The 27886-nt window shown below is 47.8% G+C and overlaps 1 protein-coding gene across 2 annotated transcripts in view; it reads right to left on the reverse strand.

Moving 5' to 3' along the window:
- Window positions 1-4280: 4280 nt before the first annotated feature.
- Window positions 4281-27886, reverse strand: part of MAK (male germ cell associated kinase) — a 653239-nt gene continuing 629633 nt past the window's right edge. For both annotated transcript variants that reach the window (XM_078688092.1, XM_078688093.1), the window contains exon 14: window positions 4281-6940. In XM_078688092.1, coding sequence (XP_078544218.1) covers window positions 6783-6940 — 158 coding nt within the window. In that variant the 3' untranslated portion in view covers window positions 4281-6782. The remainder of the gene's footprint in view (window positions 6941-27886) is intronic.

A 27886-nucleotide genomic window follows, 5' to 3' on the forward strand; every position in this document is an offset into this window, starting at 1 on the left:
CTGCTAAACAACATACCATGCTCCCATGAAGGACATGAGGAAGAGCTCCTTTGATGCGGCTCATTCATGCTGCATCACTACTGCTACCTTGGTGCGTGTCATTCTGTGCTCATGGTGTGCATCACCTTGTTGCACATCATCCTGTGCTCCGCTTAAATACATCACCCTCCTGCTATATAGTGTTATGCATGCCTGTTCATCTGTGTGCTTGGTTGTCAGCAAATCTGTTCAGCTTTGAGAAAATTGACATCTATGGGTGTGTTGGTCTGTTTGCATGCTCTAGCCTCTAAACAAACTAATGCCTTTGGCTTCGACAATATTTATGAAAAAGATATATAGTATTTTCAGCATTTTCTTCTGGGTGAGCCAATTAAAGAATATTTTCCTTCAAGTATGGCTCTACAAGCAACAGAACTTGTCTACGCTCAAAACAGGCAGAGAGAGGATCTGAACAAAAAAACATCTTTGAAGTAGGTGTTTACTTAGAAGAGGACATGAGTATATGAGAGACAAACTAGTGATCCTCACTAATCACTTTTTTAAAACAAAAAAAGTTTTATTTCATAGCATTAACACTTTAATAAATGAGGCAATTGCAGACACACTTTTGGCATTCAAACTAGTAAGTACACTGTAAGACTTATTGTATTGTCTTTATTTATTTCTTTATTACTCTTCAATAAAAAAGATTTGAATTAAAAAAAAAAACTAGTAAGTATTAATCAATAATATTTTAGCCTTTTGGCACTTAACAGCACTTGATACATGATAAAATGTATGTTTGACAATATAGGCCATGCACACTGCTTAAAGAAAAACCCAACTCCATTTTAATTTAAAGCAATACAGCAATGTTTATTTTTTTATATATTGTAATGTAAAAGTACAGAAATCTACAGAATTACATATTTGACAAAAGAATTAAACTTTATGTGGCACCTAACAAGTAGATAACTGAGATTTGACAACGCATTGAAACAAAGGATCAGCTTCCTATGGTCTTCCTGTACTCAACACACTCCTATTTCCCCACCTCTCAGCCGATTTGTGACTCTACACTTCAGTAATCGGAAGACGACTCCGAAGAGCACACTGGGCTGCATCTGTAAATCATTACCTATTACACAATCATTGTTTATTCACAGAAAACTAGTTGACATTTTACTAGTTGTCAAAATTCACTTATCTAGAGTGACACTTATTAAATCAAATCCCAGTAATATTTGTAAGGTTGCTGGACTATAGCAAATACACAAGCATTCAGAATCTAAAAAGGAAATTTAGGGAAACTACACATTTTACTTACAAACCAACACAGATTTAGTCATATTGTGAATTTAATATAAATGGCTTCATGTTCAGATACATGCAGATAATTTCCAAAATGGCAGGCTTCTTACAGAAAGGTTTAGTTTAATATGAAGAGTAGAAATGTAAGTTGAAAGGAAAATGTATACATAGATCAAGATAGAATATTTTAGTGATATCATTATCTAGTTTCTTAAAACAGGCTACATTTTGAAACATTTGGGCAACTGATAAAAAGTACCTTGCCTCATCATTAAGGCGAGCCCACAAATTAACAATTGTGTACCAGATGTTTTTCCAAACGTTGTTAATATTTAATTGACAAAACCTTTGACCAACAAAGCTTGTGAGAACAGTAACTGAACTGAAAGACCACCATTTACTTGCTCTGTATTAAATTAAAGTCACGTATTTTTCTTCATAGGCCAGATTAGAAACGACATGCTGTAAGCAGACATCCAGAAATCTTACAATAGTGAGGCAGAGTCCCAACACTACCAGTATGAAAGTCAGAAATGTACTCAAACAGCATTGAGCATAACTTTTAAGTATGTTTCAGACTTCACTGGACTTCTCAAGGAATTTCAGGAATGCTCCCAGGGGGCCATGGCAGCCACAGATTCCCATGTTGTGTAGTAACGTAGGCAAATGCAAGGGTTCATTTTTGTGCATGAAAATGCCATGCCAATGTCCACTTGCTTCTTTTTGTTCATATAATCTTCACAAAGAAAACATTTGTACCCAAGGAAACATTCCTCCACTAGACTCCCAGTTATGGGCTTTTACACATCATTTCAACCCTGAAAACAGTTCTCCTCTTGCCCATGACCAGAGTAAATCTCCATCCATTTTTAGGGATGAAACATGTGAGTTTTCAGGGGTGCACTAACATTTAAAGTGTTGGACATCTTGAACATCTTCATACACATGATTCTGTACATTAGAACTGGGAATTTGTTCTTGTAAAAACGTATCCTAGCCATCATCCAGGGGGTGATTCACAAGTCTTAACATTACTCTTTCCTCAGGAGTCACAGTTGATTTATGCATAGAATAATAAAAAAAAGATACATTTACATACCATTGTGTAACCCTAACCCAGCATACAAAACCTGTTGGTTTATGGATTGATTGCAGGCAAAAATGAACCATGACTTGACCATTTATCATTGCACTTACTGGGTAACAATGGTTTCCTTCATATGTCTTTCCTCCCACTCAATTGGAATCTTTTCCATAAAATGTACTTTCTTCAAATGTAAATCAATCTTCCAAGTTAAGCATTGTTAGTGACACATCTACATATGTAAACAATTTATTGCACCATTTATCATAAATTCTTTCCATTTATAATTATCTAAATTGTACATTGTTACTAACAAACCATTATACAGCATTTAATACACGATTGAACATGCAATGTTCCTGTATATATAAGTTCATTCAGATCTGTGTCTGTGTTTTTGATCCCAGAAAATAGAAGCTAATATTTTATTTTGCAAGACCCGTATTCTTTTAGTCTATAATGTGATACACCATGTAGCTGCTGGTCTGTGTCCATAGGGCATTTCCTAGGTGGCAATTCTCAGATGTGGGTTCACATGCTCACCTTGCCCTTAGAACCAAGCTATATCCGACTAATGAGCCCCAATAAGGGTGAAAGCAATCTTGGGTTGACTGTGTTTTGGTTCAAGAAGGACCCGGCCAGGCACTTTGGGCTGGACTGTTCCTATTGGAATGAGATCAAGACTGATTTGCACATGATTGGGACCAAAATAAAGTGGCATGGTGGCCAAAATAAATATGTTATGGAATGCCACCCGAGTGATTGCCAGTAGTTAAACTTATTGCAAGCTTTCCCCCCATCACCTTTTGAGTGTTTGATCTATCTTTATAATGCCCAAAGATCAGTACTGTCTAATGGCCACCACTCGAATGACAGATAATGGATCTAGTGGGAATACATTTTTTAATGATACTACATAAGCTATCACATAATGGCTATGGTCATATAGATCAACTGAGACACAATAGGCACAACGCAGTGTCAGTTGACAAAAAAAAAGTGTATTCATTTAGGGAAAGAAAAATATGATTGTCCATCCTACATCTATTTTGTGGACATTGCTCCTTCAGGAACGTGAATGAGTGCAGACTCAACTTTCTACATATAGAGCCACCATTAATTACATTTCTGTGCGTGTCTCCTCACTTCTAGCATCACGCTTTGTAGTATCTAGTTGGAGTATGGAATAGATACAGTTGACCCTACTGAAAGGAATTATAGACCTATCAATGTTTTTAAGGATGTACCAATACATTGAAACATTTCCATAGATGCCTGTGATTTGGTTTAAATTACATGTTTGATTTGGACCCTCAGAATTAGCTACTCCAGAAGGTGTTTAAGAGAGTTAATAACAGAAAGCAAATTTACAAAAGCTTACTAATAAAAACAATTTAGAATCCCAAAGGAATTGTGTTTTACGATTATTCCAAAAACGAGAAAACCTATTCGAAGGAGTTGTGTCTAAGCAAATATTATTGCTTTTTTAAAAGCCTGTCTAAATTCTAACTTGAAATATTTACATTAGTATCAAAAATGTCATTGCTTCTAAAGGCAATAACAAATCAATGACATTAAAAAAGTACAAATGTATAGAAAAGAATCAACACAGTACAGCTAATCAGTACATGAAAAAATTACTCAAAGTTACAGACTCGGGTAATTATTAATTTTTTTTTAGCACCATCCATATTTTTATTAATTAAATGCCATTGTTTTAAAATATGAAAAGCCCGATGTTGCCATTAAGGAATGTTTTAAATCTACAAACGAGTCAAACAAAATGCCCCAAGTTTGAAATCTGTACTCTTATTTAGAATTGAACATTTCATTTTATACTACATTATATATATATATATATATATATATATATATATATATATATATATATATATATCATCATGAACACATTTACTTCATCAGAGAACTTTCATATTTCTTCATGTGATGCATGATATTGCTTGAACCAATTAATGAGCCATAGTATAATTTTTTTTTTACAATTATCGTCACCCAAAAATGATGCCGTCAACCATTTTCCCTGCTTTTGCGCCTTGCGTAAAGCCTGCTTTTCAATCCCTATATGCATGCCACCCTTTTGAGTCCCTACATGTACACATTTAGGTTGCCACCTGGTTGGGTTTCTACTGGCACTAACGGTATTTTAATGCCCTGCACAGTACAAAAAATAAGCGAAATCACCCAAAGCTAGTAGATTTAGCCCTTATCTGCACATATGTCAAATAGAAAAGATAAACAGCAAGCACTTTTAAATGTTCTGGTGCTATATTAACAATCCCGGACTAAAGTAATGTTACAAATTATTACATTTAATTTTGTTTAAAGTTCTATTTAGTATCATGTCTGAAACCTTTGCATAACAAATGGTCTGTAGTTGGAATTCGGGCTGGAACTACAACAATTTGTAGTAAACTCAATTTCTTGTTGGATGCACTTAGTTCCCTGCTGGACTGTTCATCATACCAAAGTGTATACAGTGTGCATAGGGACATGGCTGAAAGAGCTATTTATTAAGTTTCTTCAAAAGTAAATGCAAAAATCAAATTGGGGTTAAATTAGTACACTTGAATCCGAGATAATTTGCTAACAGATGCACATTCAGCTAGAGTTAGTACAAACCGAAAAGCCAGCACAAATAAGATTGTAGCACCTTGAGCTGAATGTATGTTTATTTTTAACTGAAGTAGAATAAAAGTGCACTAGTTCACCAACACATTGTTTTTGCAATTTCCTTTGTGAAAATCTGTCCAGTTATGAAATACTTACGTGAAAAGTGACCAATTGTACACACATAATACCTAACCCAGTCACTTACACAATGATATATACAAAGATTATTTGAGAAATAACATACTGTAATGAAGTCAACAAACATCATGAATATAAACCCTGTTTTACCAATGTGTTATAATGTTAAAAATGGCCTGAAATGATACACCCGATTTAAAATGTTTTTTTCTCACTTAAGTCAGACATAGGACAAGGAAAGGCATGCCTGACTTATGAAGGTTTTGTCCTCGCTTATGGAGTCTTACGCCTCTCCTACATTAAAACTGGCGTGACAGTATTGAACCTGATATCAAACGTTTTTTTGATAATACAGGGCTTCCTAAACAATGTCTTCCTGGTTTTTAATAATCTTAAAACAGTTGTTCCAGGTTGAGTCAGTATTAGAATTGCTTTACTCAGAGAAACCCCTCTTATTAAATCATGCCCAGAGACTTGCACTAGATGTTGGTGACTTTCCCAGAGAGTTCCATGCACAATGTATGGTTAGAATGAGTAGACATTCAATATCTGAAAAAACAGTATAGCATTTGACATTCTTTGCAATGTAATGTTGACCAACAGCAATAACTACATTTGTATTTTAACCTTGACACACATGCTACTTCTTTGCCAGGCCACACTGCAAGATATGGGTTTTATTTAGGGGAACTACCCTTCATATTTGTCGCCTGCCAATGAGGAACTCATATGACATCAGGCATTTTGGCCTTTCATAGAAATGCTATTTAGAACAAGTGAACAGCTCTACGATGATGTTGCTAACGAGGACCCACTGTTATAGTATGTTTATGCGAGTCATTAGCTTGCACTTTCTCCCAGAATATGCTGCATACCGCAAAGGCATAGTCATGGAATTTTTCTGAAATAAGAAACAAAACAAATGAGATTCAAAGTTTTGCTGCCCTTACAATTTTACCAATGCAATCTGAAGATAGTTCTGTTTATCCAGAAAGCTTTGCTCCAGAGTACAATATCTGAGAAGAAAATTGTTCAATATTCTGGAAGGAGTAAGCTCATCAATACACAATTTTAGGTGTCCGACCCCTAAGCTTCATTTGTTAGCCAACATTTGAGCAACCGTTTCATATGTTTAAATTCAGAGGCTAGCCTTTATGTGTGGCAAGTCATTTTCATTAGTCTCTATTTTGATCCGAAGGACATCCAACATACTTTTCATTGACACAATCAATACTCAATGTATTGCTAGTACCCCCATCCTTGTAAAGTGAAATATTTTCTTTACTTCCATTTGAGAGTATACACACACTTTTAACCTGAAGACATGCATTCTACATACTGAGTAGCAAAATAAGTATTTTTATATGTAACCTACTGAATGCTGACTAACCAGTCATTGTTTTAAAGTTTTCTTTACTTTGGCAAGCGTTTTCTACAACAAGCTTATCATTCCACTGGCAGTTCAGCAAAACGTATCTCTAGTCTTTTAAAGAAAGACTACAGAAAATTAGAGAGGATTGTAGTCTTCCTGCTACTGCTGATCACATATCCATTTGACATTAGGAAATTATGCATATTTTGGCTTCCTAATGTGAAGTAATGAAGTGGATTTAAGATGATACATGCATCAACAAGCCATCTATCTTTGCCCTCCATATTTGGATAGCCAGTCTGTTCTCCCATGCACTGCCTGAATTGGTGGTGGTCGATTTAACATAGTATATGTTTTTGCAGGAGTAGTGTAAGATGGCCCTTGTATATGAGGAAGAGCAGCTTTCACTTTCCAAGCTTCATAATCTGAAAGAAAATTTTAAAAAAACTGTAAATAGTTTGTTGGATTCAAATATGAAAAGACATTCATGTAAGCAGAAAGATGGAAAGATACCTGAAAGGATTCATCTTTGTGAACACATTTCATTTAAAATATGCGAACATGACGTTTAAATTTACAAATAGCTTCCTGGTGGCAGAGTAACTGTTTGCAAAAGGGAAATGCCCATTTGGATATCACAGCGTGTTTAGCAGTCACATTATTACGCCTCATGCATATAGCACTTGCTATAACCAAACACTCTTATTCAAGTACTATCCAATATGACTTCTGAAATCTACCTGCACTGTGTTTAACTAAAATAAGCAAAATAATTCTAAACCGAACTCATTAGAACCTGAAGCCATACTTTAATGAGTGGTCTATCTTTACACCATGATGGACACAGGGTAGCCCCATAAATGGGAATTTAGGGTAGATCACCTCCACAACATAGTGGTATACCATATGACTTATTCTCAATTTTATTTCTTACATCATAATTTCATACCTCCAAGTAGCATAGCCATATTTTAAATGTGGTCTATTGAATACATGCTAAATTTTAGGCAATATAACTGGATGTTGAGCCCTGCTTAACAGCTGCGAAATGCATGCCCCCATTCAATTGCAAAAGTATATAAAAAGTGGAATGCTTTAATTAATTTCAGCTATGGTACTTACTTGAACCGTATCCCATTCTATTGCTTTTTTTTTTGCCCAAATTGCCACCTCAGATTAGACTCGTTCATATGCAAATATGCTTTGAACGTGCTCCTGTATGAACAGTCCAGCCCGAACTGCCTAGCCAAATGAAATACAAGCAACCCAAATCAGTTTTAATCTTGCTGTGGCTCATCAGTCAGGTATAGTTTGGTTACAGTGACCAAGTGAGCAACGGACGCATGTCTGAGCATACCTGTGAAACTTAGGGTGCTCCACTGAGGAATACAAAACAAAATGGGTAGGATGTTTGAGTTAATTTTATTTCAATTGCTTCAGCCGGATCCCAGTCTATTGTCTTTTTGCCCACATTGCCAGCCCAGTTAGACTGTGCCTAAAGAAATGTGTAACATTATCTGGTACTCTTGGAAGCGCTATTGTGGCAAGTTTGTGCTGCAGAAAACTGCCCCAAAACAGTAATCTGTACAAAGCTGTCTGCTAACCTCACAGACACACAATATAAAATAATCCTTAGTATGTTGTTGAACAAGTTCAATTTACGTATAAGTGAATAAATAAAACAACATTATGGTAGATTTAAAGTGGGGTGGTGAGTGGGCAAACCACAGTACAATAACAAAAAATATGAAAGATGTGAAACCTCTCAAATAATCCTTCCCGCAATCCGAGGGGTTTAAACCTCAAATGGAGAGTGAATCCTAATGTGGGATGATCTTGGACTAGGGGCGTGAGAGGCTATAGAGCTTCCTACACATGAAACACTTGATACTCACTAGAAAGTCTATAGATAGTAACTAATAAAACAGAAACACCAAGATTCGAGATGGAGTGAATCACAAAATTGTGCAAAGATGGTGTAAACACAGCAGTCAAAAGATATGGGCTTCCAAACATCAGACCCTTGGTGGGCAGACCAAGCCACCTTACACAATACATTTATCTTTGTGAAGTAATGGCACACCAGTAGTCTCCTGTCTCCATTCTGAGGGTGATGTAAGTGGCAAAGCAGGAGTGAGGTAGGAGACACTCCTCAGTGGTGGCAGCACCAAGGTAAGTGGCCTTAGTAGACCTAATACCCTGCAGGAGACGTGTAAATCATCCAGGAGCACCAGAGTCCTGTAATTGGCGAAGACGGCAATGGCAGAAACGGATGATCCAGATTATGTGGACCGACAGAATAAGGCCATACATAAGGGTGACATAGAAAGGTCAAAGGATCATCTATGCCATCCTTGATGGAACATGATTCCAGGCAGAGCTTTCAATGATAGAGGCAGTGGTGAAATCTAGTCAAAATGGAGGGTCATGCTGTGGGGGCAGATGCAGAGTTGCACTGTATGAAAACAAGACCTAACACCCTGAGGTAGAAGCATTCTATTCAACTGAGAGCTACACAGAAAGGCCTGGAGTACTGTTTGAACCTTCTTCTGTACAAATTGAGAGTAAAGTGCACTAGACACAGAATGAACCCCCCCCAAAATTAAATAAGTGGAGCCTAATAAAGGACATTTTATAATTGTAACCTCTCCGCTCTTCCTGGACTCGTGTCCACCAGAGACTCCTAAGGAGGTGACTGTATGCAACTGCATGATAAAGCGGGTCAATCTCATGTAGTAGGATTCCCCATTAGGCAACAATAAATCCTCATTGAGAACACCATCAGCAATGAGAATTAAGGGGATGCGATTCTGGTTGAGCTGAGTTACAACAGGCAACACAAGCTAGTAACTGAGACTGCTGGTGAGGGGATTCAGTAAACACAGCTTCTCAGATTTAAGTCCTGCAACTCAGAGACATTGCCAGGACGTACAGGTCGCTAGATGGAGCTGGTCACCCTTTGCGCTACGGATGGGCTGATGGACGATTGAGTTTTCCAATGCCCAAGGGTGCTCAAAGGTAACATCAATCAAAGATGGGGCTTAGACATGAACCAGCGTGAAGTGATCTACTAAAGAGGCCTAGGTACTGCAATGTAAATTCATTAGAAATCATGGGCATCAGGTGGTGTTGGTGTTATGTGGACGCTTTAGGCCCGGGCAGGAACGCCACCATTTTACATGCCCACCTTCAACATTGACATCTTTCTGGAACGTTGACATTTGGCACACATTAGCTTGAATGAATGTACACTTCTTCATAGGCATATTATTAGAACCTTGAATATTCTGTTCGAGAGCGAAGTTCACTGTACAAAATGTTGTTGTAATTGTCTGTCTGACTACAGCTTTGTTAGGATAGAATCAATAATGGCAACCTGACTGATGCTTGGCATGCCAATAAGGATGAAGTTTGTTATATGAACAATATTGTTCCTTTGACTAGTTAAAGGAGCATTTAGCTGACACTGTCGAGGAATTCCAGCCCAGCCGAATACTATTTACCTCTTGAGAAGGATGATGCCCAGCTCTACACCAAAACGGGCTCCCGGATGAAACATACACACAGGTAAATGGAGAGGGATTCTGAAAGATTTACCCACCGTAAGAGGGAGCGTTAAATAGGAACATAACCATAACTATATTCATATGCAAACATATATTCTGTGTAACAGCACAATGGTTGGATTATTCATGTTCTTTACCATACTTGTGAATCCGATTACTCTGTTTCGTTTCTTTCTATCAATAATTAAAGCACACATATTTTACATAAGAATCTTATTGCTTCAATAAATATTTCAACTGTCATTTTGAGTATTTCTTGTGTTTCCCTTTGGGCATACATGAGTTACTACACAAAATGGCTTTAGATTTGTTTCCATGATTTCCTTGGCGAGTCAGGGTTGCCATGTTCTAAGGTTGCACATACCACCTGCCAGATGAACAAGTTACTTACCTTTGGTAATGCTTTTTCTGGTGGATACTGTATCTGCCTGTGGATTCCTCACCTTTGCAGCTCGCCGGCGTGGACGACGTCACAGGAACGCACGACATCGCGCGCGGCTCCGCTGATGTCACCAACTCCATAATAGGCCTACGCCGGCGTGATGACATCAGTTCAGCCCTTTTTTCCATGCCTTCGAGGCACCCGGACGGACCAATGACAGTAGAAATATACATAGTATACACTGTACAAACTAGTCAAGGTAACACCCATAGTGTGAATATAACATAGTAAACATGTTCAAGAACACATTCCTTTAACGGATAACATGAATACATTTTAAAAACATTACCAAAAATTCAGGTATAGAAGAGTGGACAACGGGGAGGCGGGTGGGCATGGGAGGAATCCACAGGCAGATACTGTATCCACCAGAAAAAGCATTACCGAAGGTAAGTAACTTGTTCTTCTGATGGATACAACTGCCAGTGGATTCCTCACCTTGTGAATAGATTCCCACAGCAGTCCCCACTCACGGTGGAGGGTGTCCACTCTTCTATACCAGAAAGTCCTGAAGGACAGAACGCGCAAAATGGCCGTCCCTCCTCACCTCGGTATCCAAGCAGTAATGCTTCGCGAAAGTGTGGAGGGAGGCCCAAGTTGCCGCTTTACAAATGTCTTCAACAGGTACACCCCTAGACAAAGCAGATGTTGAAGACTTTGCTCTAGTAGAGTGGGCTCTTATACCCTCTGGAAGTTCCTTACCAGTCAGGGCGTAGCAGATCTTGATGCATAATATTATCCATCTCGAAAGTGTGCGCTTGTGCACAGCTCTTCCTTTTCTGCAGCCAGCAAATCCAACAAACAGCTGGTCATCCACTCGATAGTCCTTTGTCCTATCAAGATAAAAGCTCACTGCCCTCTTAGGGTCCAGACGGTGAAGCCGCTCCTCCTCCTTGGAAGGGTGAGGGGGAGGATAGAAGGTAGGAAGGGTAATATACTGTCCTAGATGGAAGGGAGTTACCACCTTAGGCAGAAAAGCAGCCCTGGTCTTAAAAACCATTCGTTCAGCATGAATGGTCAAGAATGGGGGCTTTGAACTAAGAGCTTGAAGCTCACTTACCCTCCTTGCCGAGGTAATTGCAACTAGGAAAACCGTCTTAAAAGAGAACAACCTCAAGGGACAATTATGTAAAGATTCGAAAGGGGAACCCATTAGAAAAGTAAGCACCAGATTCAAGTCCCATTGAGGCACAATAAAAGGAGTAGGAGGAAATTTATTTATAAGGCCCTTCAGAAATCTTAACAAAATAGGAGATTTAAATAAGGACGGCTGATCCGGCAGGCAGAGAAATGCCGACAAAGCCGAAAGATAACCTTTAACTGTAGTCACAGCAAACCCTTGCTGCGCTAAAGAAAGAGCAAATAGAAGTATATCTGACAAACGAGCCCTCAAAGGTTCAATGGACTTCTACCCACACCAAGTCACAAATTTAGACCATCTGTATGAATAGATTGACTTGGTAGAGTCATGCATGGCCGATAGAATGACATCCACCACATCATGTGGGAGAGAAAAGGAATTCAGGTTGCCCCGTTCAATCTCCAGGCATTAAGTGTAAGGTCTGGAGGTGGGGGTGTAGAACCTGCCCCTCCATCTGAGAGAGGAGATCTGCCGTGAGAGGGAGACGGAGCGGCGGGCACGAGGAGAGGTGGAGAAGATCTGTGTACTACACCCTTCTTGGGCAATCCGGGGCGATCAATATTACTTGGGCCCGGTCTCGGCGAATCTTCCTCAGAACCCGAGGAATCAAGGGTATGGGAGGAAACGCGTAAAGGAGTTGCGAGTCCCAACTCAACTGAAACGTGTCCCCCAAGGCTTCCTGCATCGGAAACTGGAGGATGCAGAATGACGGGCAGTGAGCATTCTCGTGAGTGGCGAACAGGTCCACCTGAGGAGTCCCCCACGTCCGAAAGACGTGACGAACTACCTCTGGATGAAGCCTCCACTCGTGGTCGGCTGAGAACTGCCGACTGAGACTGTCTGCACGCACGTTCAGAACTCCGGCCAGATGATTTGCCATCAGACAAATCTGATGATCCCGAACCCAGAGATGCAGAGCCTCTCTGCAGAGACACTGCGACCCCACTTCTCCCTGTTTGTTGATATACCACATCGCGGTGGTGTTGTCCGTCAGGACTTGAACCGACCGCCCGCGAAGGGAAGGGAGAAAGGCCTTAAGTGCCAGACGTATTGCCCGCAACTCTGGAAGGTTGATGTGAAGCAACCTTTCCTCTGGAGACCAAAGACCCTTGATCTCCAGATCCCCCAGATGAGCACCCCACCCTAGAGTGGAAGCATCCGTTATCACCTTGGCAACCGATGGAGGTAGATGGAAAGGCTTTCCTTGAGACAGATTGCCTTCCACACCCCACCAAGATACCAAGATACATCCGCTGCAGCTTCTCTGGAGATCCTCACAGACTCCCTGAGATCTCCGTTGTGCTGATACCACTGCCTGCGGAGACACCACTGGAGTGCCCTCATGTGCCAGCGTGCATGGTTGACCAACAGAATGCAGGAAGCCATCAGACTGAGCAGGCGAAGGACCTTCAGGACTGGAACGGCCGCTCGATTGTGAAATAAATGAATCATTCCCTGTATGTCGAGAATCCTTTGAGGAGGAGGGAATGCTCGACATACAGTTGTGTCCAGTACCGCACCTATGAACAGGTTGCGCTGGGAGGGCACCAGGTGAGATTTGGGTACATTTATCGAAAAACCCAACCTGTACAACAACCAAGTTGTGTAGAAGTGTGGCTCACTGGTTAGAGGCGGCAGACCCTGAAGCAGAGGTCAGACCCGGGACCAGGGTTCAATTCCCGACGCGGCAGCGTCTTGAGCCCAAATATCCACGGGCTCGATAATTCTCGTTTCGGTGCCTACTCGAGTCACAGGTTCACACTCTGCAGCTCTGGGCATTAGCTTGCTTAATCTCCACTACGGCCCCCCCCGCGGCGGGATGCCTGGCTTTCACCTTGGAGATGCCCAGTACAGGTATCTCACAGGGAAAAACCAGGACGGGTTCCCAAGGCAAGCGCCGAGATGCCTACGGGTAATCGAGCGCTATATAAGAACGCTTAATAATAATAATAATAATAATAACTTGCAGATGATGGAGCACTGTCTCTGGAGATTCTGCTTTGATCAACCAATCGTCCAGATACGGGAATACAGGTATCCCCGACCTTCCGAGATGTGATGCCACCACAGCCATCACCTTGGTGAAAACTCGAGGTGCAGTAGTAAGACCAAACTGAAGGACCGCAAACTGGTAATGCTGCGATCCCACCGTAAAATGGAGATACTTCCTGTGCGACTTCAGAAAGGGCATGTGGAAATACACATCCTGCAAGTCGATCGACACCATCCAGTCTTCTTCCAGCAGCGCCTGAAGAACCTGAGCAAGGGTGAGCATCTTGAACTTCTCCTGTTTCAGGTAAAGATTGGACGAAGTCTGCTATCCTTCTTGGGAATCAGGAAATACCGGGAGTAGCATCCCTGACCCCTTTCCTGCTCCGGAGCCACCTCTATCGCACCCTTTCGTAACAGTGCCAGGACCTCCTCCTGCAGGAGAAGGAGGTGGGCCTCCAAGCAAAAACCTTGGCAAGGAGGGTAATCCGGAGGAAACTCCCGAAAGGGAAGAGCATGCACATTCTCTATGAGATTGAGAACCCAAAGATCTGATGTAACCGATTACCAAGCCCGTAGAAAATGGGTAAGCCGACCCCCTACAGGACCCACATGATCCTGAATGGCGGATCTAGGGCTGCTTTGCTGCTGCTGGAGGGGGTTGGGAAGCGGAGGAGGTAGAGGAGGAGGAGGCTTGACGTCCTCGAGGACGAGCTCTTTGTCTGCCCCTGTAGGATTTATATAGTGGATTTTGCTGTTGCTGCTGCTGTTGAACTTGACGGTAGGGTCGAAAGGACGACGCCCAAAACCTCTATACCTCTTAGTCGCAGAGCCTCTGGACTGCAGCCCCAAAGATCTGGCAGTAGCCCTACTGTCCTTAAATCTTTCTAAAGCTGCATCAGCTTTTTTGCCAAATAATCCAGTACCATCAAATGGCAAATCCAACAAGGCTGCTTGAACGTCCGCAGAAAAGTCAGATGCCTTCAGCGAAGCAGCCCTTCTAGAGGCAACAGAAGTTCCCATAATGCGTGCAACTGAATCAGCAGTGTCATGTCTACTTTGAATCACTTGACGTGCAGCCGCCTGTGTATCAGCCAACACCTCACCAAAATCCTTCCTGCTGTCCTCAGGAATCTTTGGAGCCAACTGCCGAACAGAGTCCATCAGAGAATGTATATATATCCCTAAGAGACATGTGGTATTGGTCTATTTTAGAGCCATACTCGCAGAAGAGAAAATCTTCTTCGCAGTCTGATCCTGTTTCTTGGACTCTTTATCACCAGGCACTTGAGGGAACCAACAGACTTCTTCGAACAGGCTGCCTGTATAACCAGACTTTCAGGCAAAGGATGCAAGGATAGAAACTCAGGATCACCAGGAGCTACCCTATACCTCCTTGCAACACCCTTAGCCACTGCAGGAGCTGTAAGAGGCCTGTTCCAAACCTCCAATATAGGCTCAGTCAAAGCCTCATTAAAAGGAAGCAATGGTTCTACAACCGAAGATGGGGAATGAAGAACCTCAGTCAATATATTATCCTTGAATTCAGCTGTAGGCAAAGACAAATTTAAAAGAGCTGCAGTCTTTTTAATGACCACATGGTATGGTGCAACGTCCTTTGAAGGGGCATCAGAAACAGAGGACAGCTCCCATTCAGGGGAACGCTCTAAGCCACTAGCTTCCCTCAAATCATCAAAGTAGTCTTCCTGAAGCTCACCTTCTTCCTTCTTAGCCTCAGACTCTCTATATCTCTGCTCCTCTATAAGACACTGAGCTTCCCGCCTCGATCTTTCCTTCACGAGCCGCGCCGTCAGATCCGTGACTGACTCCGACAGAGCCGGCGTCGAGATCGAATCCGGGAGCCCAAACTGCTGCTCACGAGGTCGAGTCTGAGCCGGCGTCGATGGAATCAGCGTTGACGACTTCGGCGGCGCAGAGAAATGCCAAGGCGAAGCATGCGCCGGCATAAAAGGAGCTGGAGCATAGGAGTGGGGAACTCCTAAACTATATGCCAAAGGACCCATGGTACCCGAAGGTGCACCAGAGGGGTACAAAGCTCTCGAGTAGACTCCATACATCGCGTTTAAAAACAAAGTAGGGTCTTGACCTGGAGCTGGGCAGGGTGGGTAAGAACCCATAGGATGCCCTTTCGGAGGTTCCGGATTCGCCTCCTCTTCCTCAGGCGGATTGACTGGAGTCACCGAGACCGCTTGTAAAGGAGCCTCTTCTTCCCCTCGAGTCGGGGACGGCGCCATAGAGGGAACCAACTCCAGATCCGGAGAATGCACCGGCGACTCCAAGGGCGAAGCCTCACCTTCTGGAACACCAATCGAAGGAGACACCTCATCTTTTCTATGCCGCCTGTTAGGCGACTTCGGCCTTGACTCCGAGTCCTTACCGGAGTGATGACGAGATCCATGCCTTCGCATCTTATGCTTTTTCTTCACTGACCTCGAAGCATGACCAGAAGACGACTTCGAAGGAGACGCCGTGCGGGACCTCGACTTCGACCTCGCCCTACTTGAACGCGATCTCGAAGTCTTCTTCTCCTTTCTACCTTTTAACTTCGCCATCAGAAGTTTCGCTTCCCTCTCTCGAAGAGCCTTCGGGTTCATCTTCTTACATTAAGATCAGCCTTTGACATCGTGGTCCGAACTCAGGCACCAGATACAATCTTCATGAGGGTCCGTAATCGACATCATCTTGCCGTACTCCCCACAAGGCTTGAACCCGGTCTTCTTAGATGAAATCCTCAACGAGTAACAAAGAAGCAAAAAGCCAAACAGAGAAAAACAGTAACAAAGTTACCAACAGCTATAAGGTTCCCCGAAATGGTTAGCGTCAACGACGCGGAAAAAAGGGAACTGATGTCATCACGCCGGCGTAGGCCTATTATGGAGTCGGTGACGTCAGCGGAGCCGCGCGCGCGTTCCTGTGATGTCGTCCAGGCAGGGGGATATTCACAAGGCGAGGAATCTACTGCCAGATGTATCCATCAAAATAGGGGTACAGATAGTGCACTGTGAGCTAGCCAGGGCTCAGGTCAACATAAACCAACACTACAGAGAGAGTAGCTATGATAAGGTGAAATACTCAGCCTCCCAAACTGCACTGAACAACTACACTATGGAGGGTTGACTATCTACTTTAAATCCAAACTTTTTACGAGGCTAGCTGTGTGGCCCTTAGTATTTCTCAAGAGGATGTGAGATTTACACCAAGGTGAATTGAAGGGATCATCGCATAGATATTTTTGTTGGGTCCTCATCCAAAGGTCCCACCTGTGGCCTCCTACATCATTGAACCCACATCCCACATAACATGGTGTGGGGGGTTGCCTCAACGCGTTTGTAAACGGAGCGCTTAAACAACTGAGAAATTGTAAGTGAACTCAAAGTGCATGCCGGATGCTAACTAACAACTTTGGTAACTATATATCTGTAAGAAACATAGGTTAGTTATAGATTCCTTACCTTAGAACTACACCCAGGCGTCAGACTGGATCCGTAACGTTTTTCGTCAGCAGTACCTCTGCGTGTCCGAAGGTGGAGTCGGTCGGCTCCTCGTCAGTTGTTGGCATCGTGGTCGCCGGGATGACATCACGGTAGTTACTTAGACGCCGCACTCGTGTGCTGGCGTCTGTTCTGTACACGACTTTCTGCGCCAGGAATTAAGAGCACTGAAAGACACTGACCACTGATGCACATATCTAGGTCCCTGAAAGAATGCCCTTAACTTTAGAAATCAGTTCGCAGAACGGGGAGGATGGGTGGGGTGGTAAGGAATCTATAACTAATCTATGTTTCTTACAGATATATTGTTACCAAAGGTAAGTAACTTGTTCATCTGAAAGGAACAGTTAGTTATAGATTCCTTACCTTAGAATAGATACCCCAGCAATACCAAACCCGGAGGTGGGTCTGTAAACCAAGATCACACCAGAAAATACTGGAGAACAGAACGCCAAAGAAGCCGTCTCTCTGGACTTGGCTTTCCAGGCAGTAGTGTTTGTTAAATGTGGCAGCGATATCCACGTAGCTGCCTGACAGATGTCATTCAGAGGGACTCCTTGTTCCAAAGCAGTAGTGGTTGCAGTCACCCTGGTGGAATGAGCGCGTAGCCCCACTGGAGGCTCCTTTTTTGCTAGAGAATAGCAGGCTTTAATACACAAAACAACCCATATAGAGATGGTCTGATTGTGTACGGCCCGACCTTTCTTGGCACCCACTTAGCCAACAAAGAGTTGGTCATCCACCCGGAACTGTTTTGTGCGAACCAGATAGAAGGAAAGTGCACGTTTGGGTCCAGACGGTGAAGCCTCTCCTCCTCTTTCAAAGGATGCAGAGGCGGAAGAAGGTGAACAAAGTGCTGGTTTGCCCAATGTGAAAGGAGATGACCACCTTGGGAAGAAAGAATGGACGAGTTCTTAGGACAACCTTGTCCGGATGTACAGCCAGGAAAGGAGGTTTGGATGAAAGAGCATGGAGCTCACTCACTCTTCTGGCAGATGTGATGGCTACCAGGAATTCAGTCTAAAGAGTTAAAAGTCATAAAGGGCAGTTGTGAAGCGGCTCAAAGGGAGCGCACATCAGATAGGTCAAGACTAAATTCAAGTCCCACTGAGGCATTACGAAAGGAATAGGAGGAAAGAGATGAGTAATGCATTTTAAGAAATGATTTACAACCGGGGACTTGAAGAGAGAAGGCTGTCAGGGAGCTTTAGAAAGGCGGAAATTGCTGAGAGACAGCCCTTGATAGTGTCCAGAGCAGAGCCCTGCTGGGCCAAAGAAAAGAGGAACAAGAGAACCTCAGAAAGAGAGGCAGAAAGGGGATCCACAGCCTTTGCTGCGCACCATGTCACAGATTTGTTTCATCAACAGGCATGTATATATCGTCTTAGTGGAGGGACGCCTGGCTGCCAAGATTACATCACAGACTTTGGGAGGCAAGTCAAACAACGCCAACTGCAGCCGCTCAATCTCCCCGCAAGGAGGTGGAGGCTGGACAGGTTCGGGTGGAGGACCGTCCCCTGCTGCTGCGACAGAAGATCCTCCCGAAGAGGTAGTCGAATCAGAGGATCGATGGCCATGTTGAGTAGCTCAGGATACTAGACTCTTCGTGCCCAATCCGGAGCCACCAGAATGACTTGGGCCAAGTCGTGCTTGATCTTCTTCAGCACTCTGGGCAGAAGTGGTATAGGCGGAAAGTGGTACAACAGACCGCAACTCCACTTGCGACGGAAAGCTTTGCCTAACGAGTGCCGCTTTGGAAATTCCAATGCGCAGAATAGCTGACATTGCGCGTTCTCTTCGGTGGCGAATAGATCTAACCAAGGCTGTCCCCACTGCTGAAAGAGACCTTGCACCACCTCCGAGTGAAGACGCAGTTCATGATCCATCATGCACCTGCGGATGAGTTTGTCTACTCTGGCATTCAGGGAACCTGCCGGAAGTTCAACCACCAGGGATATGCCCTGATGTTGCAGCCATGTCCAGAGGCAGAGGGGCTCCTGACATAGGGTCCAGAATCCCACCCTGCCTTGTTTGTTGCAGTACCACATGGCGGTGGCGTTGTCAGTGAAAACCTGCACTACTCTTACCCGGACTGAGGGAAGGAATGCCTTGAGAGCAAATGGTTCAAAGCTCTAGAAGGTTGATGTGGAGCTCGGACTCTGCCGGAGACCAGAGGCCTCTGATCTCCCCCTCTCCCATGTGGCCACCCCTTCCTAGAAGGGAGGCGTCGGTCACCACTGTGTGGTCTGGTTGGGGAAGCGAGAGGGATTTGCCGTTGACCCAATTCTGATTAGTGAGCCACCACTGCAATTGTCGTGCAGTGCCCTCCGAGATCAGGATGCAATCGAACAGATTCCCCTGATGCTGCGCCCAGAGGAACTTCAGGTCCCACAGCAAAGCCCACATATGCCACCTGGCGCACAAGTTACTACTTGTGTAACGATATATCTGTAAGAGACATTAGTTAGTATTAGATTCCTTACCTTAGAATATCCCCAGGCGTCAGACTGGATCCGGAAACTTTTGCGTAGCAGTACCCTTGCACGTCGGTAGGCGTTGTCTGCGGCTCCGCGTCCGTCGTCGGCGCCGTGATGACGTCGTCGGAGTACTTAGACGCCGCCTCCGCGTGCTGACGTCAGTTCTTAGACACACCTTTTCCGCGCCAGAAACGCAGAGCCATGTCAAAAACCAACACTGGTGCCAATGAAACTAGGGCCCTGAAAGGGGACAACCCTAACCCTAGATATTGGTTCGCAGAACGGGGAGGATGGGTGGGTCGGTAAGGAATCTAATACTAACTAATGTCTCTTACAGATATATCGTTACACAAGTAGTAACTTGTGCATCTGAAAGAGACACGTTAGTATTAGATTCCTTACCTTAGAATAGATACCCCAGCAATACCAACCCCGGAGGTGGGTTCTGCGAACCAATAATCACACCAGAAAGTCCTGGAGGATGGAACGGCCAAAGAAGCCATCCCTCCGGACTTGGCTGTCCAGGCAGTAGTGTCTTGCAAACGTGTGCAGCGATGCCCACGTAGCTGCCTGACAGATGTCTTGTAAGGGCACACCCCTGCCCAGGGCAGTGGTAGCCGCCGTTGCTCGGGTAGAATGAGCCCGCAATTCAACAGGGGGCTCCTTCCTAGCCAAGGAGTAGCATGCCTGGATACACAGGATGATCCACCGGGAGATGGTCCTCTTGTGCACCGCTTTCCCCTTCTTAGCACCCACGTAACCAACAAAGAGTTGGTCATCCACCCGGAACTGGCGTGTGCGATCCAAGTAGAATGAGAGCGCACGTTTTGGGTCCAGACGGTGGAGCCGCTCTTCCTCTTTAGAGGGATGCGGCGGCGGGAAGAAGGTTGGCAAGGTGATAGACTGCCCGATGTGGAAGGCCGAGACAACCTTGGGTAGGAAAGAAGGTTTGGTACGCCACACCACTTTGTCCGGATGGACAGATAGTAAAGGTGGAGTACAAGAAAGGGCCTGGAGCTCACTCACTCTCCTGGCAGAGGTGATGGCAACCAGGAAAGCAGTCTTCAAAGTTAGAAGGCGAAGAGGACAGTTGTGAAGTGGCTCAAAGGGAGCGCACATCAGAAACGTAAGAACCAGGTTCAAGTCCCACTGAGGCATCACAAACGGAACAGGAGGAAACGTGTGTGTGATGCCTTTAAGAAATCTATTTACAATAGGGGACTTGAATAAAGAAGATTGACCAGGCAGCCTGAGAAAGGCTGAAAGGGCAGAAAGGTAGCCCTTGATAGTGCCCAGAGCAGAGCCCTGCTGGACAAGAGAAAGAAGGAAGAGAAGAACCTCAGAAAGAGGGGCATTGAGGGGATCCACAGCCTTTGCTGTGCACCATGCCACAAATCTGTTCCACCTGCAGGCGTATACCGACTTCGTGGAGGGACGCCTGGCTGCCAGAATGATGTTACAATCTTCAGGAGGCAAGTCAAATGGCCTCAACTGTCGCCGCTCAATCTCCAAGCATGGAGGTGGAGACTGGACAGGTTCGGGTGGAGGACCGTCCCCTGATGCTGTGACAGAAGGTCCTCCTGAAGAGGCAGACGAACCGGGGGATAGACTGACAGACTGAGTAGCTCTTGATACCAGTACCTTCTTGCCCAGTCCTGAGCCACAAGGATGACTTGGGCCCGGTCGCGCTTGATCTTCTTCAGCACTCTGGGCAGAAGTGGTATAGGCGGAAAGGCGTACAACAGACCGCAACTCCACTCGCGACGAAAAGCGTCTCCGAGCGAGTGCCGCCTTGGAAATTCCAACGCGCAGAACAGAAGACATTGCGCGTTCTCTTCGGTGGCGAATAGATCTAACCAAGGCTCTCCCCATCGCTGAAAGAGGCCTTGCGCCACGTCCGAGTTCAGACGCCATTCGTGATCCATCATGCACCGACGGCTGAGCTCGTCCGCCCTGGCGTTCGGAGAACCTGCTAGGTGTTGAGCCACCAGGGTCACGCCCTGGCGTTCCAGCCATTGCCAAAGGCGAAGAGCCTCCTGGCAAAGGGTCCACGACCCCACCCCGCCTTGTTTGTTGCAGTACCACATGGCGGTGGTGTTGTCCGTGAACACCTGCACTACACTCCCCCAGACAGAGGGGAGGAATGCCTTCAGTGCCAGACGAATCGCCCGGAGCTCCAACAGGTTGATGTGGAGCTGGGCCTCCGCCGGAGACCAGAGGCCTCTGATCTCCGCCTCTCCCATGTGGCCTCCCAAGCCCTGGAGGGACGCGTCCGTCACAACTACGTGCTCCGGTTGGGGAAGGGAGAGGGACCTGCCGCTGACCCAATCGCGGTCCGTGAGCCACCACTGCAGCTGTCTCGCAGTGCCCTCCGAGATCAGGACGTGGTCGGATAGGTTGCCCTGATGCTGGGCCCACTGAAACTTCAGGTCCCACTGCAGAGCCCGCATCCGCCACCTGGCGTGATGCGCCAGTAGGATGCAGGAGGCCATCAGCCCCAGAAGCCGCAGCGTCAACCTGACCGAGACCTGGGATAACGGCTGAAAGATGGGAATCAGAGCCTGAATATCCCGGACCCGGTGTTCGGGTGGATAAACCCGAAACCGCGCCGAGTCCAGAACTGCTCCGATGAAGAGGAGCTTCTGAGAGGGGCACAGGTGTGACTTTGGCACATTGATGGAGAACCCCAGCTGGTGCAGGAGGTCTGCCGTAGTCTGGAGGTGGCTGACGACCGTCGGGGGCGAGCCCGCCTTCAACAACCAGTCGTCGAGGTAGGGGAAGACTGAAACCCCTAACCTGCGCAGATGAGCTGCGACCACCGCCATCACCTTCGTGAACACCCGTGGGGCGCTGGTAAGGCCGAAGGGGAGCGCGGTAAACTGAAAGTGCTCGTGGCCAACCATGAACCGCAGGTAGCGCCGGTGGGCAGGCAGGACGGGGATATGAAAATAAGCGTCCTGCAAGTCCAACGCTACCATCCAGTCTCCTGGGTCCAGCGCAGCCAGGACCTGAGCCAGTGTCAGCATCTTGAACTTCTCCTTCCGGAGGAAGCCATTGACGTTCCTTAGGTCCAAGATAGGGCGTAGGCCCCCTTTGCCCTTCTTGGGTACCAGAAAGTAGTGGGAGTAGCAACCACACCCTACTTCTGGCCCAGGAACGTGCTCGATGGCCCCCTTGGCCAAGTGGGCCGTAACTTCTTCCTGCAGAAGTCGCAAATGATCCCCCGATACTCCGATGTGACAGTGCGCCAGTGGAGGTGGTGATGGCGAACCCTGCCCCCCACCGGCGTCACATGGGCCTGAAAGCACGGACTAGGACGGTTTTGAGGCGGATGCTGCGGTGGAAGGTGTGGACTGACCTCGCCGTTGCCCCCGACCGCCCGGACGGCGGTTCCCACGGCCGCCACCGCGTTGGGTATTGCCCTGCGGAGCGTGGCTGGCGGCGCGTGTGGGCGCACCCCTTCCGTTGCCACGAAAGGAGTGAAAAGCTGCCGATTGCTGGCGCGGGGCCGAGAGGCCCAAGGACTTGGCCGTAGCCCTGGAGTCCTTAAAGCGCTCAAGCGCATGGTCGGCTTTGTCGCCAAAGAGGCGACGGCCATCGAACGGCATGTCCATGAGTGTGTTCTGGACATCTGCCGAAAAGTTGGCGGACCTCAGCCAGGCGTGGCGTCTGACCGCCACCGTCGTTGCCATCGCTCTACCTAGCGAGTCGGTTGTATCCAGCCCATCCTGATGGAATATTTGGCTGCATCCCGGCCCTCCACAAGGGCTTGGCCGAGTTTGGCCCGTACCTCCAACGGACACTCTGGCAGCACTTCCGCGACCGTATCCCACAGAGAGTGGGTGTAACGGCCCAAGAGGCATGCGGTGTTGGAAGACCGCAGACCCAGACTAAGGGATGAGAAGATCTTTTTACCATACTGCTCATACCTCTTGGATTCCCTGTCCGGCGGGGCCGACGGGAACGCAGTCTGGGAATTGGAGGCCTGGATGACCAGGCTCTCAGGGGTGGGGTGGGTGGACAGGAAACATGGGTCGCCCGGGGCTGGGCGGTGGCGTCTGGCCACGTTCCTATCTACGGGCGAACCCGTAGCGGGCTTGGACCAAGTGCCCAGAAGAACGTCGGTCAAGGCCTCATTAAAGGGCAGCAGAGGCTCGGCCGAGCTTGACTGCGGTTTAAGGACCTCAGTGAGGAGATTAGTCGTCACGGCCGCGACGGGGAGCTCAAGGCCCAAGGCCTTGGCACCCCTCATCAGCACCACACTGTAGGTTGCCCCCTCCTCCGAAGCCACGGTAGGAGGGGAGACAAAACCATTGTCTGGAGAGGTGTCCAGACCACTGGCCTCCCCAAGGTCTCCTGTCCAGTCCTCGTGAGACTGACACTCCCTGGTCAGAGGGTCCTCAGACCCCTCCCAGTCCTCTTCAGCACCCATCTCCTGAAACTCAGGGTTCTCAACTAATGGGGCCTGTTCATAGAAGTGAAACTCCCCAAACGACGTCTGGAGCGGCGCCCATCGGGGCCGTCCCGGCGCCTGAACAGGAACGAAGGAGGAACCGGGGACGGCACCGCCCGATGACGGCGCCGGAGGCGACACCTGAGGGTCCGACGTCGGGGAGGTCGTAAGAGCCACTGGCGACGAACCCGAACCCGAAGGAGGTCCAGCGGCGTCGGGCCCGAAGGCGCCGGCGGCGCCGGAACAACTGAACCCCTCGGCGCCAGGCCCGAAGGCGCCGGCGGCGTCGGGATAACGGGAACCTGCGGCGTCGGGGCCGATCCCCCCCGACCCGCTAGGGTTCCCCGACGGGTCCGCTGGGCCCGAAGGCGCCGCGGAGCCCATCGGAGGAGAGAGTTTCCTCATGGCCATGAGGAAGCGCTCGATCTCCTCCGGCGTCGCGTTTAGCCCAGGGACCGGAGGGTGTGGAGCTGAACGCGGCGCCTGCGACTCCGTCGGAGCCGCGTGGGCGGTGTCACCCGAACCCCCGGCCGCATCGCGCGAGCGTCGGGGGGAGTCCGAAGAGCGATGACGCCGCTTGGACTTCTTGTGCCTCTTACCTGACGACGACTTCGACCCGGAGGAGTGCGGCCTACTCTCGGAGCTATGGTGGCTCCGAGCCCGCGACCTGTCCCTCAACCTCCCATGGGACCGGGACCTCTCGCGGTGCGGGACCGACTGCCGGAGTTCGAGTCGCCTGCGGGACCGCTCCCGCCTGGCTTTCGAAGAGAGGGCCCGGCAGTCGGAGCAGGCCTTGTCGTCATGATCGACGCCGAGACAAGTTAAACACCGGCGGTGAGGATCCGTGACCGACATCAGGCGGTCGCAATCCTCGCAGTGCTTAAAGCCGGGCATCCCTACGGCACCAATCGGAGTCGAAAGACTTCGAGAAACGATCAAAAAAGTTAGTCAAAAAATGACTAGGGTTACTGCTTTTTCCAGATCTGCGCTGCTGGCGCGGAAAAAAGAAGAACTGACGTCAGCACGCGGAGGCGGCGTATAAGTACTCTGACGACGTCATCACGGCGCCCACGACGCCGACGACGGAAGCGGAGCCGCAGACGACGCCTACCGACGCGCAAGGATACTGCTACGCAAAAGTTTCCGGATCCAGTCTGACGCCTGGGGATATTCTAAGGTAAGAATCTAATACTAACATGTCTCTTTCAGATATGATCGACCAGCAGGATGCAGGTGGCCATGAGGCCCAGCAGCCTCAGAGTCATCCTGACTGAAACCCGGGATAGAGGCTGAAAGATCGGAATCATAGCCCGAATATCCCGGACTCGCTGTTTGGGAGGATAACCCAAAACTGTGCTGTGTCCAGAACTGCTCCGATGAAGAGGAGCTTCTGAGAGGGGATCACGTGCGACTTCGGCACATTGATAAAGAACCCCAGCAAATGCAGGAGATCGGCCATACTCTAGAGGTGGGAGACGACAGCCTGGGGCGAGCCCGCCTTCAAAAGCCAGTCGTCGAGATAGGGGAAGACTGGAACCCCTGATCTGTGCAGATGAGCTGCGACCACTGCCACCACTTTTGTGAACACCCGAGGGGCGCTGGGTAAACTGAAAGTGCTAGTGGCCTACCATGAACCGCAGGTAACACCAGTGGGCCGGCAGTACGGGGATGTGCAAGTCCAACGCTACCAACCAGTCTCTAGGGTCGGGGCAGACAAGGCCAGAGCGAGCATTAACATCTTGAACTTCTCCTTCCAGAGGAAGTGGTTGACGTTCCTGAGATCTAAGATAGGACGCAGGCCCTTGTCCTTCTTGGCTACCAGAAAGAGGTGGGAATAACAAGCACGCCCTACTTCTGGTGCAGGAACACGCTTGATGGCTCCCTTGGCCAAGAGAACCGTGACTTCTTGTTGAAGAAGGGCCAGATGATCCTCCGACATACAATGGTACTGAGGTGGCATGGCTGGAGGGGTAGTCTCGAAGGGGAGGGAGTAGCCCATTTGGACTATTTGGAAAACCCACCTGTCCAACCTGATTATGCGCCAGTGGTGGAGGTGATGGCGGATCCTGCAGCCCACTGGCGATTGATGGGCCTGAATTGTTGGACTAGGAAGGTTTGGAGGCTGCTGCAGGACGGGGGTTGGTGGACTGGCCTGCCCGCTGTCCCCATGAACCATGGCGTTGGTTCCCACGTCTGCGTGAAGGTTGGGGAACTTGCGCCGGCCTGTGGCTCTGGGCAGAATGTAGTGGGGCACCCTTTCCATAGCCACGAAAGAAGCGAAAAGGAGACTGCGCAGGGCCGCTGAAGAGGCCCAAGGACTTGCGCGAGTCCTTGAAATGCTCTAGAGTGTTGTCTGCTGTGTCGCCAAAAAGGCGACGGCCATCAAAGGGCATGTCTATCAAGGTGTTCTGGGCAGCCCCAAAAAAGCCAGTCGATCTCATCCAGGCATAATGGTGAAGGGCTACTGATGTGGAAATAGTCCTGCCTAGAGAGTTGATGGTATCCAGCCCACATCTGATGGTAAACTTTGCTGCATCGCTCCAGGCGCCAACAGCCTGGGAGAGTACTGTCCAGGCCTCCTCCGGACTTTAGGGCAGCACTTGCGCAATTGTGTCCCACACAGAGTGGGAATAATGGCCCAATAGACATGCTGTGTTTACCGACCGCAGCCACAAGCTTGCAGAAGAAAAAACCTTCTTCTCAAGATGATCCAGCTTCTTGGATTCCCTATCTGGTGGTGCGTTAGGGAATGCGATCTTGGAAGTAGAAGCTTGGACAACCAAGCTCTCTGGGGTGGGGTGTTGGGAGAGGAAAGTGGGATTGCCCAGGGCTGGGCGGTGGCGTCGGCCATCTGTACTATCCACGGTAACCCCCGTGTTGGGCCTGGACCAAGTGCCCAAAAGGATGTCGGTCAGAGCTTCATTGAACGGAAGCAGGGGCTCTGAAGGACCCGCTGCCAGCTGAAGCACCTTTGTAAGGAGGTTAGTCCTGACTGCCACCGTAGGAAGCTCGAGGTTGAGAGCCTCAGCTGCCCTACGCAACAGCACGGCATAAGATGCTCCCTCCTCCGTAGCCACTGTAGGAGGAGACAGCATGTAAGGTCTGGGGAAGTATCCAGTCCACTGGCATCCCCCAGGTCCTCTCTCCTTCCTGTTCATACTCCAACTGGTCTGTCAAAGGCTCCCCAGACACCTCCCGATCTTCCACACCCTCCTCTGGCTGCCAGGTTGGCTGAAAAGGGCCAGGGTGGAAAACAGGGGCAAAAGTACCACTCAGTTCTGGATCTGGCATCAGTTGAAGCTAGTCCGGCTGCGTGTCCAAGTCGGGTTGTAAGCCGAGGTCGACGCCGGTGGCGGTCCAGGCGGCATCGGTAGCGGATGCGGTGCCAGTGGAGTCTGCGCTGGTGGAGGTGTCACAAGGTCGTCCTGCGGCAGTCCGGATCTAGGCCTGGATCCATGGGGGCCCTGCGGCACCGAGGCAGGAGCCACAGGCAGCGAAGGCCTAGGGCTCCCAACTGAGTCCGTGGGGCCCAAAGGGCACGCTGCCAGAATTGGGCTGCCCAAAGATGGCATGCATGGCTTCGTAGAACTGACGAAGCTGGGCAGGGGTCGCTCCGGGTCCCGGGAAGGGAGGGAAACTCAGAGTCAGCCCTTCAGGCTCTGCACGCTGAGCCGCGGGTGTGGCACCGCCGCGCATCCCCTGTTGCGTCGGCCGACCAACGGGGAGAAGTCGAAGAGCGATGATCCTTCTTTGATTTCTTCTTGTGCTTTGACTTACCTGACCCCGAGTGC

Source organism: Lissotriton helveticus, chromosome 4_1 (genome assembly GCF_964261635.1).
Source record: "Lissotriton helveticus chromosome 4_1, aLisHel1.1, whole genome shotgun sequence".
Classification (NCBI taxonomy): Eukaryota; Metazoa; Chordata; class Amphibia; order Caudata; family Salamandridae; genus Lissotriton; species Lissotriton helveticus.